The sequence below is a fragment of the Eptesicus fuscus genome, chromosome 2, assembly GCF_027574615.1.
Source record: "Eptesicus fuscus isolate TK198812 chromosome 2, DD_ASM_mEF_20220401, whole genome shotgun sequence".
NCBI classification, from domain to species: Eukaryota; Metazoa; Chordata; class Mammalia; order Chiroptera; family Vespertilionidae; genus Eptesicus; species Eptesicus fuscus.
The window spans coordinates 77,891,674-77,908,051 of record NC_072474.1 but is presented as its reverse complement, the minus strand read 5'-3'; the positions used below and the strand labels follow the sequence as shown (position 1 = coordinate 77,908,051).

At 40.7% G+C, this 16,378-nt stretch overlaps 1 protein-coding gene across 1 annotated transcript in view; it reads right to left on the bottom strand.

Annotated features, from left to right (window-relative positions):
• Positions 1–16,172: 16,172 nt before the first annotated feature.
• Positions 16,173–16,378, bottom strand: part of TECRL (trans-2,3-enoyl-CoA reductase like) — an 81,214-nt gene continuing 81,008 nt past the window's right edge. The window contains exon 12 of the mRNA XM_008140337.3: positions 16,173–16,300. Coding sequence (XP_008138559.1) covers positions 16,173–16,300 — 128 coding nt within the window. The remainder of the gene's footprint in view (positions 16,301–16,378) is intronic.

The window sequence follows — 16,378 nt, the reverse complement described above, 5'->3', positions numbered from 1 at the left end:
AACAATCCAGTTTAAAAAATGGGCAAATGACCTAAATAGACACTTCGCAAAAGTGGACATACACAAGGCCAAGAGGCATATGAAAAAATGCTCAAAGTCACTAATCATCCAAGAGATGCAAATCAAAATGACAATTAGATACCACCTCACATCTAGCAGAATGACTATCATCAACAAATCAACAAGCGACAAGTCCTGGCAAGGATGTGGAGAAAAAGGAACCCTCCTGCACTGCTGGTGGGAATGCAGACTGGTGCAGCCACTGTGGAAAAGTTTAGAGTTTCCTCAAAAAATTAAAAATGGAACTCCCATTTGACCCAGTGATCCCATTTCTAGGAATATATCCCAAGAAATCTGATGTTACTTTTAACCAACCTTTATCTATAATAATAAAAACATAATATGCAAATTGACTGACCTACCGAACAGCAGAACAACTGTTTGGATGACTTTCTGGATGACCACACTATGACACGCACTGGCGGGTGCGATGCAATTGGTTGGGAGGCCCACCATCACCCCAGGATCGCCTCGCAGAGGGAGGCCCAGGACACCAGCTTTTGGGGTGATTGATGGGGGGCAGAGGTGGCTCCACAATCACCCCAAAGAGAAAGGCCCAGGCCTTCCTCTGCATGGCAATCAATTGCGGATTTCTGGCCGGGTGGGTGGGGCTTCCCTCTGCTGGGCAATCAATCATGGAGCCCTGGGATCAAACACCCCACAGAAGGAGACCCAGGCCAGCTAAACAATCACACCCCATGCCTGTTGCCTACAGAGAGAGGCAACCTGTGGCAGGGGAGGGGGGGCAGCGCTGCACAGATGGCAAGCAGTGGCAGAGGCAGGGTTGGGGCCAGCTGCCGGTAGCCGAGGAAAGGAAAGCCCCAATAGGCCCTGATCACCGGCCAGGCCTAGGGGCCTTACTCGAGGGGTCCTTGATTGTGAGAGGGCACAGGCTGAGCTGAGGGACACCCCCCGACCCCCATGCACAAATTTTGTGTACCGGGCCTCTAGTGTATTATAATGCTAAGACACAGGACAATAGTCCTCTTCTTTGTCTAGGGGTAGAGACATGCTTTGCTTGCTCTTGTTTCAAAGAATTCTGTCTTAGCAACATCCATTTTACGGTAAAGCTCTAGTTCCCACCAGCAGGAGGACCTTGAGGACTGCTACCTCAGATCCGAGGTGACGCCACTGTTCCCACCTAGTGCTAGATTCAGTTCTAGGTCTTTTTGTTTGTCCCTTAGATTGTTTTTCTTGGAGCAGACACAGTCAGAAAGCTGAATTCTGCCTGCATCTGCAATGCTCCACTCCCCCTACCAGCCCCCCGCCCCCACCCCATGGTCCCATCCCTGACTTGCCTAGCCCTCTTCTATCTCCTCAATAGGTAATCCATAAAGTTGGCCTACAGATCTTAGAATATGAGGCCTCAAAATGTCTCCTATCATGTCTTTATGCAACCCTTTCTTCCAACATTTCTGAATAATCCATATCTCTGCTGAACATGACTACTTTGTCACTCAAATTTATCCAAGCATCCCCTCAGCCTAAACCTCTTCTCTACAAGTTCCTTTTACTTTTTTTGCCTTTTGTCTCTCTTATGTGGACACTGCTTCCCCTTTGGCACTACCAAATATTAGTTATTTCCCTTTGACTCACTACCTACCATTTCACCTAGAGGTTAAATATGAGTCCTTTTCACTCACGTTACTACTTTCATAACACTTATCCTATCTAATAAAAGAGTAATATGCAAATTAACCATCACTCCGCGACAAAATGGAGGCACCCATGGCCACAAGATGGCGGCTCCCAGTCCTCTCATCCCCGCTGGAGTCCCCCAGTCCACCCAGCCTTGGCAGCACAGGTTGTCGAGCTCAGAGGCAACTGCGCCCCCACACCATGATCCCCACCCAGCGGCCGTAGCCTGGGCTGAGTCTAAGCCTGCGAGGGGCATGCACCCCAACAGCGCGATCCCCCTCCCAGTGGCCGCAGCCTGGCCTGGGGTCTCAGCCTGCGAAGGGCACGATCCCACTCCTAGTGGCCACAGCCTGGGCTGAGTCTAAGCCTGCGAGGGGCATACACCCCAAAGGCAGTAGCCTGGGCTGAGGTCTCAGCATGCCAGGGGCATGCACCCCCCAAAGCGTGATCCCCCTCCCAGAGGCCGTAGCCTGGACTGAGTCTAAGTCTGTGAGGGGCATGCACCCCAACAGCGTTATCTCCCTCCCAGTGGCCACAGCCTGGGCTGGGGTCTCAGCCTGCAAAAGGCACGATCCCACTCCCAGCAGCCATAGCCTGGGCTGAATCTAAGCCTGCAAGGGGCGTGCACCCCAATGGCGTGATCCCCCTCCCAGTGGCCGCAGCCTGGGCTGGGGTCTCAACCTGTGAAGGGCATGATCCCACTCCCAGTGGCCATAGCCTGGGCTGACCCTAAGCCTGTGAGGGGTGCACACCCCAATGGCAGTAGCCTGAGCTGGGGTCTCAGCGTGCAAGGGGCACGCACCCCCATGGCACGATCCCCCTCCCAGAGGCCATAGCCTGGGCTGAGTCTAAGCCTGTGAGGCACGATCCCCCTCCCAGTGGCGGCAGCCTGTGGTCTGAACCACTGAGTCACACCAGCTAGGCAAATATGGAGAAGTATTAAATGTTTCTTTTTTTGTTACATATATTTTATTGATTTTTTTACAGATAGGAAGGAAAAGGGATAGAGAGCTAGAAACATCTATGAGAGAGAAACATTGATCAGCTGCCTCCTGCATACTCCCCACTGGGTATGAGCCCCTAACCAAGGTACATGCCCTTGACCGGAGTCGAACCGGGGACCCTTGAGTCTGCAGGCCGATGCTCCATCCACTGAGCCAAACCAGTTAGGGCTGTCCAATATGTTAAAGAAAATACTCTATTTAATAAAGAGGGGATATGCAGGGGAGGGCATTTAGGGGTGACCGGATTGTCAGGGGAGGGCAGTTGGGGATGATCGGGCTGGCAGGGGAGCAGTTAGGCATTGATCAGGCTTGCAGGGAAGTGGTTAGGTGGTGATCAGGTTTGTAGGCAGAAGCGGTTTGGGGCAATTAGGCAGGCAGGCAAGCAGTTGGGAGCCAGCAGTTCCGGATTGTGAAAGGGATGTCTGAAAGGGATGTCCAGGGATCGGGCCTAAACAGGCAGTCAGACATCCCCCGAGGGATCCCAGATTGGAGAGGGTGCAGGTTGGGCTGAAAGACACCCACTCCCCCAGTGCATGAATTTCGTGCACCGGGCCTCTAGTCCTATATAATAAAAGCCTAATATGCAAATTGACTGAACAGCAGAATGACTGGTCACTATGATGTGCACTGACCACCAGGGGGCAGTTGCTCAATCAAGAGCGGCCCCCAGCCTGCAGTCCCCAGGCCAGGCAAGGCAGGTGCCAGCGGGGGCCCCCCAATCGACCCACCGGTTACCCCACAGATCAGCCCTGATTGCTGGCCAGGCCTAGGGACCCTACCCATGCTCATAATTTGTTCACTGGGCCTCTGGTTAGAGGTAAAAGGGTAAGAACTGAGGTTACAGTTGTCCAGATTTAGCATGCTGACATAACTTAAAAATTAACAGTTTTGTCTCTGTTAATTGTGTCTTTGTTGTACAAAACTAGTGGTGGAATAATCCAAATATTACCAAATGCAAATATGCCCGTAGTAAGAAGTCTTCAACATAAAATAAACTGATGTTTAAAACTGTCTATGAAAATTCTTTGCAATGTCTATTCCTGTCCTCAAAGTCAGTTGAATGAGAAATTTCCATGCACTCTATTTGGATCATTCCATGACTTCAAGGATTGTAACTGAAATTAATCATGAAATATAATGAGGTTTTTTCCATTGGTAATAAACATGTTTGACTGACGACCCTGCTGCATCAACAGAAATGTCACGAAGTTTAAAACTGTCTTTTCATAATCTAAGTACTCAAAGGTCCTCACATTAAGAACCAATTTAAAATGGGTGGTTCTCTTGAAGGTTTTTGTAGCAGACAGCTTTGATGAAATGCAGAAAGCTCATTACAGAAATAGGCTCACAGTGCTCCATTAGGAAATAACACCTGCTTTTGTTTAAATTCTAGTTTGCAAGAGAGTTAATTTAGTGGACTGAACAACTAATCCTGTAACATGCATTTGAATGAAATAGAATACATAAAAACCAACTATGTAAAATGTTGGCTGAAATATGCCTATCTCTGCAAAGGTTTGTTTTTCAATTTGCAGCAAATGTGTTCTTGTACAATGCTTACCAAAGAGTATATTTCACGATGATTTAATTTAAATAAATTTTACAGCTGCTATATATTCTTATTTTTATTTTGAAACACTTTTTAAGATTTAAATAAAGTGATGATTTTCATGAAAATTTACAGGAATGTGTCAAAAATGGAAATTAAGAAATGAAAAAAAATTAAAGAAACTTTTGTTTCTGGATAGTTCCTGAATAATAATAACCACCTATATCTAAATAAAAATAGGCAGCTCTAACTTTTTAGAGCCCTTCTTTGTACTTCTCTGTAAGGAATCTGAGTTCTGATAAAATAAAAGAAATTATATACAACTGAAAATTTTAAGGATTAAATGAGATGCCTTATTTGTGTGGCTTAGAATGTATTTTAGTAGTGTAAAATCCTCTTTGGCTTTGCACTCTGCCCTCCAATCCCACTAGGGCTGTGGTTTTTGCCTCTGCAATGTGGCTGGGTGAAGGTTCTTTGCTTCTCTTGGTCAAGGGTAGGGTCCCCTCCAGCTGTAGGCAGAGGTCTGCTGAAAGCCAGGCAATGGCTCCTTTTGAAACTAAGGAGGTAGCCCTGATGATCTCTGAAATCTCTGAATTATTTTGGGGAGGGGGAAGAGTGCCGGAAGCCAATTCCAGCATGTCATAATTACAAGAGTTTCATCAAAAGGTTGATGAAACTTGGGAACTCAACAAGGTCTGAGTCACATATGTAATCACCTGTTGGAATGGCTGAAAGGCACTTCCCCCAAACCTGAATAGGATGATAATTTGCTGCCAGACAGCTCAGGGCATCTCAATCTACATGTTATTGCCTCCTGTTGGCCAAACACCTGAACAGCCGTAGGCTATCCTTCAATCTGACAATGCTTCTGTACCCTACCCTTTGAAGTGTATTATCTCCACCTGGCCTTAGGACAAATTGTGTTAATAAAAAGCAAGGGTCCTGAGACAAGGAGAACTTTAGCTCCTTTAGCTAAAGCTCCTCTGACGCCCCAATGCCTCTCAAAATTATCTTTGGTCTCTGGACTCTTATTTAATCTACTCACAGCCTTTCTCCAGATTGCTGAACCCTTTGTAATGTTGGAACAAGAACCCTGGCAGAGGAGGGTGTCATTCTTTCCTTGTCTAGAAGAATAGAGTGCATATACAGCCAAATAACATTATGGTCCTGTCCTGTATAATCCAAATAGTCTGATAACCTCCCTTCATTCCTTTTGATTTCCTTTGTATTCAGTTTGAACTGGCTGTTTTCCTGCTGGGGTACTGACTACCAGTAATTCCCTGGTTCACACACCGATCTTATCACATGATTGCTTAGCCCCACTCTTAATGTTGTCTCGTGAACATGCTTTCTCATTTTTTCCGATATGGACAGGCTGAGAATTCCCAAATTTAAGTTCTGGTTCATTTCTTCTTAATAATTCTGCCTCCAAGTTACTGCTCTCTTCTCACATTCTCCTATAAGCAGACAGGAGAAACCAAGCTGTTCCTGCAACACTTCTGTTTAGAAATCTCTTGAGCAAAATATCCAATTTCATGGCTCACAAGTTCTACCTTCCACAAAACACTGGAACTCTAACACAATTCAGCCAAGTTCTTTGTAACAAGCTTCACCTTCCTTTTTAGTAGCATGCTCCTCATTTACATCTAAGACCTAAGAAGACTCTCCGTTAACATACATAAGTCTACCAACATTCTGTTCTGGATTACTTACATATCCTCTAGAAAGATGGAAGCCCTCCCTAGAGCTCTTCTTTTTTCCTTTGAGACCTAACCTGAATCACCTTTCAAATTCCATTCACAGAAATATCAGTTTTTTTATTTCTTACACTTCACCACTCTTCCAGCCTCTACTAAATATTCATTTCTAAAGCTGCTTTCATATTTTGGAATATTGTTTATAAGAAGTACCTCTCTTGGTACCAATTTCTGCCTTAGTTCAGGCTGCAATAACAAATTGCCAGGATAGCTTGAACAGGAAACATTTATCTTTTATGGTTCTAGAGGCAGTCTAAGATCAAGGTGTTGGTAGATCTAGGGTCTTATGAGAGACTGTCCCTGCTTGCAGACTAGCTCCCCTGCTTCTTTTACGCCAGAGGCTTCTGATAGGCCTGGTGCACCAGCGATCGAAAGGAAAGCGTGGGAGCTGGGTGCCTGTCCACTCAGGCACCAGGCCTTTCAGAAGCCTCCGGCACCTGGTGCACCAGCGGACAGGCACCCAGGTCCCCTTGATAGAAAGGGAAAGCGTGTAGGGGACCCTACACGTGCATGATTCAATCATGCACTGGGCCTCTAGTTGTAAATAATGTGTGAAAGGCTAGCAATCAAATTGTAGGAAACTTTACAGTTCTGAATAATTACATTTATAAATATCTCATGATTCAAAGAAGAAACAATTATCAAATTTTAAAATAATATGACCTGTTGCATGGGGAGCATTTATAGTCTTGACTGCTAGTAACAAAAATAAGAAAGACTAAAAATGTAATTTTTAATTTACTTGTTTGGAAATTACCAAAAAACATGACAAAATTTTTAAAATGTGGCAGAATTTATTTCCCAAAGCTGCTTGAAGTAATATATACTCTTTCAACAATGTGATCGACTTTTCCCAAGAAGTGTATTCTTCATTTTGCTCCCCAGGAATCTCAGCAGAAAATTGTGACTATTCATTTTAGCAGAGGATGGCAGAATGATGATAGGTCAATTCTGAAGCTGGGTTATAAAAAGAACAGACCTTGCCCCTGACTTACCATTCTCTTATGAAAGATGCCATGGGAAACCTGAGCTGATATGTAAGAAGTCCAAATAATGTGACTTCTCTTTGCTAAAGAGACCAGATGTAGAAGCCACATAGAATAAAGAAACTCAGGGAACCTCAGCTGTGCCAGCCAATAGCTCTTTGAGTTTTCTCAGCATCAACCACTAGACGTATCAGTGAATATGTTTGAGATGATTCTGTCTCTTGGCATTCAAAATTCTGCACAAGATACCAAGTGAAGTAGAAACAAAACTTCCCTGGTGTGCCCTGTCCAAATTTCTGACTCACAGAATCTGTGAGCGTGGTAAATTGCTATCAACTTAGCTAAAACTGGAATCTATATTTCCCAAATTGCTCTTTCATTGCATATTTTTGTTAGTTGGTGTTGAACAAAACAGGAAAATGAATAAGAAGTGAAAGTGGAGAATAAAAAAAGAAGCATTACTTTCCAAAGGTCTCAGGAGCCAGTCAGGTTGAAAGAGAGACATAGAGGATCCAGTATACTCAAGAATAGTGGTGGTGCCCTGGCCAGTGTGGCTATGTGGTTGAGCATCAACCTATGAACCAGGAGGTCACAGTTTTATTCTGGTAGGGCACATGCAGGGGTTGCAGGCTCAATCCCCAATAGGGGGAGTGCAGGAGGCAGCTGATCAATGATTCTCTCTCATCACTGATGTTTCTATCCCCCTGCCTCTCTCTGAAATCAATAAATTAAAAAAAATAAAAAAGAATAGTGGTGGTGTTTCAGACTACTGGCCCCGGCAGTCAATAATGAACTCACGTTATCTGCCAGGTCCTTTCCTGAAGTTGCTTCAAAGGCAGCAAATTCCACAGATTTCTCCACCAGTTTTTCTTTCATGGTTTCATTTTGACAGGCAGACATGCACAATTTCTAGGATTTTCCTTAAAATTCACATCTGCACAACTACGTCAGTGACTCAGCCTACTGTTGACAATAATTGTACCTTATCTTTCACAATTCTTATCTTTGTGACTTTCTCTTAGCCAATTCCTTTCATAGTTATGCAGATCCCAACTTCTACAATAAACTCTTTAGCCCTATCACTGCTTTAGTAGTTCTACCTACCTCATAAAACTTTGACTAATACAACTACAAATTTATTGTTTTTTTATATTAAAATATCTGTGGCAAATATAAACCTGTATTTAACTTTCAAGGTTAATGTTAGAGACTATATGTCATTGGATATTCGGTCATGAACATAAGAAATCTGCAAAAGAAATAACATAAATATAACCTTCATTGATTTTCATACATCTGGAGTGGGGTTAACACATTTTTTTGTTAAGGGTCAGATAATGACTTCTTTACTTTTAAGGCTTTATAAGTCTCTGTTGCAACTACTTAACTCTGCAGCAGTAATTGTCACTGTGTTCTGATGAAATTATTTTCACAGAAGCTGTTAGTAGTTTAGAATTGGTTCATGGACCACAGTTTGTTGAAATATGGTTCACAGAATCATGTTGAAGCAATTAAAAAGAGAAGAAACTGAGAAGCTATTTGACTTGGAATTCTACTTGATTTTAACTTACAAAATCGCTATGTACAAAAGCACTTGATTATATTTCCTTGCTTTAATGATTCATTACTTCTAATCTCTGTCACACATGCATCATCCTTCTAACTGGAAATAACTCGGATACTACACTTTTGCTTTTGAAATGCTTAGCCCATTTTCAATTAAAGTCTAATCTTACATATAATTGGTAAATTACCTTGACTTACGCTCTCACAATCTCTTGTGTATCAACTCGTTATATGCTCTAAATATTCTCCCATATTTATTATGGAAACTTGGTAAATGTGTGGGATCCCCTTATCTATACTAATAAAAGGATAATATGCTAATTAGGCTGGATCGACCTATGTCTTCAGGACATCTGACGTCCATCCTGATAAAGCCGGGGCCCAGCCCGGGGGAAGCCGCCCCAGAGGCAGGGAAGCCACCCATGGTTGTGGTCCCAGGTGCCTGCTTCCAGCCAGAGGGAGGGAAGCCTGGATCCTGGGTGCGGGGGCCAAAGCAGAGGCGTTTGGGGCATCAGGAAGGCAGGCGAGTGGTTAGGGGCAATCAGGCAGACAGGCAGAGTGGTTAGGGGCATTCAGGCAGGCAGGCAGGCAGGCCAGTGGTTAGGAGCCAGCCGTCCTGGATTGTGAGCGGGATGTGCAACTGCCAGATTGGGCCTAAACTGGCAGTCAGCCATTCCCTGAGGGGTCCCAGATTGCAAGAGGGTGCAGGCTGGGCTGGGGGACACCTCCTCCCCTCCCCCCGCCCCGCTCCATGCACAAATTTCATGCACCAGACCTCTAGTGTTAAATTGCAAGGGAAATTGTGGTACACAGAATTCAAATTTATGGAGGCTCATAGTACTGAACTTTAGCTTGTCAAACAAATGTGAGGATTTATTCCCTTTGCTTAATGCTAATAATACAGTGCTTAAAGAATGAAAAATAGAAAGAGTAAATGAAACTAGAATTACAAAGAGCCTGAAGAATTTTTTTTTAAATTCACACTTTGTGGACTTCACTTCTTTTAGGCAATGAAATCTCAGATTTATTTGGTTTCTCTTAGAAGAAAACAAATTACTGTGACTTTCCCAAAACATTTGTAATTGTATCCACAGGAAGCTTTAGAGCTGCCCCTTCATTAAGAATTTGCATTCTGTAGCTGCTGTTGTCTGTTAGAATCACAATAAACACTGCTCACAACCAGCCATTCCTTCCTTATACTATAACCAAATTGCTCAGAATATATAGCTGGTTGGCTAAAATCCACACACATTATTTTTGCCACTCAAACTATAAATATATTCATCTCCAAATATGTCTAATGTAAATTTTGAGTAATATGACTTCTCTGACAGAATTATATTTCAAAAATCATGAAATCCATTCTTGACAATACAAAAGACTTAAAATAATATTGAATATTTACATCACTATTTATTTACTTTGAATAGTGACTGGCTAAGAGGATTTGGCGTTTTCCTCCCTGAGACATGGCATTATTAAAAATTTTAAAGCCCTATCAATCAACTGCAGCTGTTGATTGTTCAATTACAGTGAGGGTGAGGTTCAATCATAGGTATTTAAAGTGAATGTCATCCTCTTCCTAAGTAAATAATGATATTTTCATCTATGAATTTAATTCAGGCAGGTATTTTTCAATCTGCGATTCACTGATATACATGGATATATTTTAGCATCCTTAAATCCACTGAGATTATATGCACAATTGTGCATATGATTTTGTTTCTAGTGGAATAGAAAAGATCTACAGATACCAGTAGGTTAAAAAATGCAACCATGAACCAAAATAATCATTAATAGCAAAATTGTTGTTGCTACGACATTAAGATTGAAAATATAACTTTTTTTCTGTTTTTCTCTCACTTAGTATAATAATAAATAAATAACATGTTTTAATTTGACTATGGTAACTTAGACTCTAAAATTATTTTATTTCTGGATGAAAAGTTTTTAAATTAGCATTTAAAGACAATTTTCATATCACATGCAGAAAAGTATTGGATATGATTTAAGAGAAATGACAGCAGAACCCTGCCTTTTGTTAAAATCAATAAATAACATTGTGACACATTAATATTGTAAGCCAGAATTTTTCATTATGCTTCCAATAGCAACCTGTGACCCATGATACAGGACAGCTATAAGAAGTTCTTTTTAGGGTTGTCATGGAATCAAGCTTTTCAAAGGTCTGCGCCAGGGCACCAACTGATTTTTACTCTATGCCTTTTGTAAAAGCCCAAACAAGTTTTTGTTGGCTGCTTGATTGATTTTTTTGTTTGGATGGTTTTGTCCTTTAAAGTATTTTAAAACCACAAAATCCAGCGCTTAGAGTATGTTCATCTAACAAATAGGTCTGGGTAGTCTAGAAGAGAGCTAATCGGGCATATTTCTAATTATCCTCATATAACATTTAAGTTAAAAATAAAAGAGTCCAGTTTCAGAAGAATGAATAAAATAGAAGACACTTAACTTCCTGTAAATTTAATCTCATCATTTGTAAAATCTTTTCTAGCTCAAAAATGGTATGACTTCAGTTTCAAAAAAGTCTGGTAAATGAACCATAGAAACAATACTGCATTGATCAGGGTAATGGGTTGAATGAGATGTAATGAGTATCAGTGATTCCATCTCAGAAGAATCTGGCTATTAAACACCAAAGGTCAATTACAACCACCAGCTACTCAGATATTTTCATTTCAGATACCAGGTAAATGAGTTTGAGCAGAACCTGGGCTTGTGGACTTGAATCAGTATAGTTGTACAAGAAATACACTTAAGTATAGTTTCTTATGCTAATGAGGCAAGCAACCCACTGTTTCCTCCAGCTTCTTGAGTTGGTCTAAGAATAGTACTTATTAAATACTAGTAGCCCTGCACACGAATCCATGCACCAGTAACTCACCAGTTGCTTGCTGCCGCCCACCAGTAGCTCCCCACCCACTGTCCCACCCTCCTGTAGCTCCCTGTCTCTTCCTTCCCCCCGCCTCCCCTCATAGCTTGCTGCCCTGCCCCCTTCTGTAGCTCTCCACTGCCCGCTTGTAGCTCACTGCCCCACCCTTCTGCTGCTCCATGATCCGGTTATGCAGTTGGTTTTTACGCTTCATGGCATAATGACCATTTGCATATTACATCTTTATTATATAGGATTATAATTGGAAGGATAATCCACTTTTCAGTGCCATAGAGCAAGAGGAACAATAGACTCCAGTGGAAGTGTATCAGAAATATGAATCTTCTGAAGTGAAATAAATATGTGAGCACTTTCAAACTGAGAAGGTCAGCTGAAAAAGAATAACATGACTTCTTTTATTTTTTAAAAACTATATTGAAACACTTGGCTATGTGTTCAATATTGAAATGTGTAGATATTTCAGTTATAGAAATTTATTTTCCTTTTGTTTATATGACTCATGGAAGAAGAGCTGACCCTCCTTTTTCAGTGAAATGGCGTAAATAATTGCTCATTTTATTTTTTTTTTATATATATTTTATTGATTTTTTACAGAGAGGAAGAGAGAGGGATAGAGAGTTAGAAACATCGATGAGAGAGAAACATCGATCAGCTGCCTCCTGCACACCCCCTACTGGGGATGTGCCCGCAACCAAGGTACATGCCCTTGACCGGAATCGAACCTGGGACCCTTGAGTCCGCAAGCCGATGCACTATCCACTGAGCCAAACCGGTTTCGGCAATAATTGCTCATTTTAGAAACATAATATTCAGCTAAAACTGTCAACATTATTAAAATAAGTTCAAGTATGCTAATGAGAAAGTTGCCCCCATCAAAATATATTTAAAAATGAACATGAGCAATTAAGATTAAGAAATATATATATATATATGGCTAATATGCAAAGTGTCCCCTCGAGAGTTCAACCAGGAGACCGGAGTTCAGTTGCTCACTATGATGGGCACTAACCACCAGGGGGCAGCGCAGAATGAAGGAAAGCCCTGGCTGTAAGCCAGAAGGCCCCGATTGGCCCTGATCACCAGCCAGGCCTAGGGACCCTACCCGTGCATGAATTTTGTGCATCAGGCCACTAGTATAAATATAATAAAAAGTACTAGGAAAAATAATTGCAAATGTAAGAGATAGCAATAATTATAGCATATGTTCTCTTTGCCATCTGTAAATCTGTTTCTATTTTGTTTCATTTGTTTGTTTGTTTTTTGTTTTATTTTTTATATGCCACATCTAAGTGAAATCATGCAGTATTTTGTCTTTGTCTTTCTTATTTCACTTAGTATAATAACCTAGGTTTTGTGTTTTTAAATAATTTTGAGCATGTTTTTTTCCTCAAATGTTTTAAGCAACTTTATCAAACTACAGTTAAAAAACAAAATCTCACTTCAGCAGGGAACTTCTGCCTCTGGGAATGCTTTTGTGTATTTCCACCACCAAACCTCCTCTGAAGGAAGGCTAATTACAGGCTTCAATATGCACCTGTGTGAAAATTAACTTTTAACTTTTAAGCAGCCTTTAAAGTAAATGGCTTTTAATTATTATCATTATGCGAAAACTGTATAAATGCCTTTAATTGTACTTATAAAGTCACATTTGCTATAATCACCTCTAATATCTGGGACCAACCAAAAAGGTTTTATTTTTTTATTATTAAAATAAAAATAGATGAAACCCTTCTTATTGATTCACAGGTCATTTTAGTTTATTTTATAAGCACAAATGATATCATTGAAATACATGGACTGCTAAAATTTAACATGTATTGAATAGTAGTTAGTTAAATTTAAAGACCTTGAAAATAACTTTAATTACTGGAAGATTAAAGGTCAAGGTACAAAATATTCAACTGTGATATTGAATTTTATGATTAGATTCAGCTTAGGTAATGGGCATAACATTTTTATGAGAGGTATGATTGAACATACACATTTTAAAAATAAGAATGTTTTGTTTATTTAAAAATGATTTGATGCTAATGAGACAGAAAAAAAGCTAGATAGATAGGAGCCAGACCATGGGAGGAGGAGGTGAAACCAGGAACCCAGCTCGGTGGAGTTACTAGGACACCCCAACTGGGGTGGGACGAAGGGTGCACGCGAGAGGCATAAACTTTAAAATGTATGGATATTGCTGGGATAGACAGTGTGCAGATTACCGATAACAAGGCAGTGAGGCAAACATATAAACAAAAGCAGCACAGGCTCCCTTCCCTCCTCCCTCGGTGCAGCACACAATAGATACTGAGTTCCTGTGGTGGGGGAGCACATCCCCTGTGTCCCCCTACATTAAGAGAGTTGGAGATAGAAGCTGTAATTTGTAATTGTATCTTTGCACTCCTGCTTAAAATTATTCCCAGCCTTTGTTTGGACGAGTATATGTATCACAGCCATCCTTGCTGCATCAAAGATCTTCTAGTCCGCAATGATGTGCGAACTTCCGAGTTCGGCATCAGTCAGGATCCAGTTAAGAAAACAGAAACTACTCTTTTTCTTTTTACTAAGGAATATTTATCACAGGGAGTTAATTACACAGATGTATTAGATGTATGTGGTTTAATGCATTAGTACTTCTTTTAGATTTGCATGATTCCATGCTATTTTACTGAATGGGTATGAGGGAGTTCAAATTTGTTGCTGTCTTCCCCTGTGATATTTTAATATTATATATTTGGGAATGATAATGCTTTTAAAGGATTATTTTTATTATTTTTTAATAATTGACTACATATTTCAATAATAATTACTCACAGAATGCATATCGATTTATCTTTACCAAGTATATTTTGTCAAATACATATCTATAATAATAAAAGGGTAATATGCTAATTAGACCGGATGTCATTCCGGACGTCCTTCCTGATGAAGCTGGGGCCAGAGGGAAGCCAGCCTGGGTCCCGGGTGCCTGTGGGCAGCCAAAGGAGGGAAGCAGCCTGGGTCCCGGGTGCCTGCAGGTGGCAGGAGGAGGAAAGCAGCCTGGGTCCTGGGTGCCTGTGGGCAGCTGAAGGAGGGAAGCAGCCTGGGTCCCGGGTGCCTGCAGGCGGCTGGAGGAGGAAAGCAGCCTGGGTCCCGGGTGCCTGCCAGCAGCCAGAGGAGGGAAGCCCGGGTCCCGGGTTCTGGAAGGAAGCCAGTGCTGGCAGCTGGGGAAGGAAGGCCTACTCTTGCACGAATTTTCATGCATTGGGCCTCTAGTATAATATAAACTTTAATTAAGATATTTGTTATGTGTATATCTCTATCTATAGTGTATATCTAAGAATTGGAAAGCATCTAGAAATTAACCAATCTATAGAACATCAATTTTAAAATGATGACACTGAGAATTTATTTTAAATATTTAACAAATGTGTTCTAATTTTTGCAATATCAGCCATTTCCTTGTCAAAATACATGTGCATATTCACACACACACACACACACACACACACACACACACAAGGCTTGAGAGGGCATAAAAAATTAAAAATGTAAAAGTAAAGCAAAAATCATTCACTGTACATCTCAAAAATCTCCAGTGCACTCTCTTCTTCATTCCATATACTCTCTTCTTCATTTGAAATGTACATATTTATAAATAAGTATGTATATTTACATGTAAACATGATGTATATATAAATGAGTATATATTATATATTAAACTAGAGGCCTAGTGCATGAAATTCATGCACTGGAGGGGGTCCCTCAGCCTGGCCTGCACCCTCTCCCAGTCCGGGACCCCTTGGGGGATGTCCGCCTGAAAGCTTAGGCCAGGTCCCTCTGGAGATCAGGCCTAAGCCAGCATTCAAACGTCCCTCTCACAGTCATGGGCTCTTATAGTCCATGAACCCTAGCTCCTTACTGCCCACCTGCAGTGGAGGCAGGAGAGGCTCCCGCCACTGCCACTATGCTTGCTAGCTGTGAACCCGACTTCTGGCTGAGCAGCACTACCACTGTGGAGCACACTGACCACCAGGGGGCAGCTCCTGCATTGAGCATCTGCCCCCTGATGGTCAGTGTGCATCATAGCGACCAGTCATTCAGCTGGTGGTTCTACCATTCAGTCAATTTGCATATTAGGGTTTTATTACATAGGATTTAGTTAAATAATGTCTAGAAGATATTTTAATTGTTATAATTTTAGGATGATAGCATACAGTGTATGTATTAGAAATAAATAAAATACATGACTAATTACAAGTATTTCACTTTTAATATAGGTAAATTTTTCACAACAAATTGAACTAACATAAGACATTATATACTTGTCAATAACATTTTGAACAATAAAAAAAGTAATTGCTATCAAAATAATGGGTAAAATTCAAGTGATTTAAATGTCACAACTTTAAAAAATATTTACCTTAGTATTTAGATATTCTAATTGTTTTAAGCCAACAGTATAATGGAATATTTAATGAAATAAATTATTGTCCAAGGTTCAATTCCTTGCAAATATATTGGATGCCATTTTTCATTACTTATGTCTTTAATTTATGTTTTTCAATTGCCTCAAGTCTATTACTCTAAATTTAGCTAAATTATACCATTTTATATTTTTATTCAGTAAAAATACTGTTATTTGTGAATTTCTATAACATAATAGTCAACCATCCTTGACCAAGTCTAAATTATATTTTTTCTATATAAGAGATTAGACCAATTATTTTTTTCTTACAATATGAATGGGATCATTGCTGATTTTCTATGCATATAAGAATGAAATTTCTTCAGATAAATTTTATGTTTCTTTTGTGCCCACAAAGACATTTGGATACTCATCAGAAGTGTAAAAATTCCAACTAGAAGAAAAAAGAAATAATTATCCTTTCTTATTTTTGTGATGGATGTAGCAAGTTATATTATAAAAAAAAAACTAT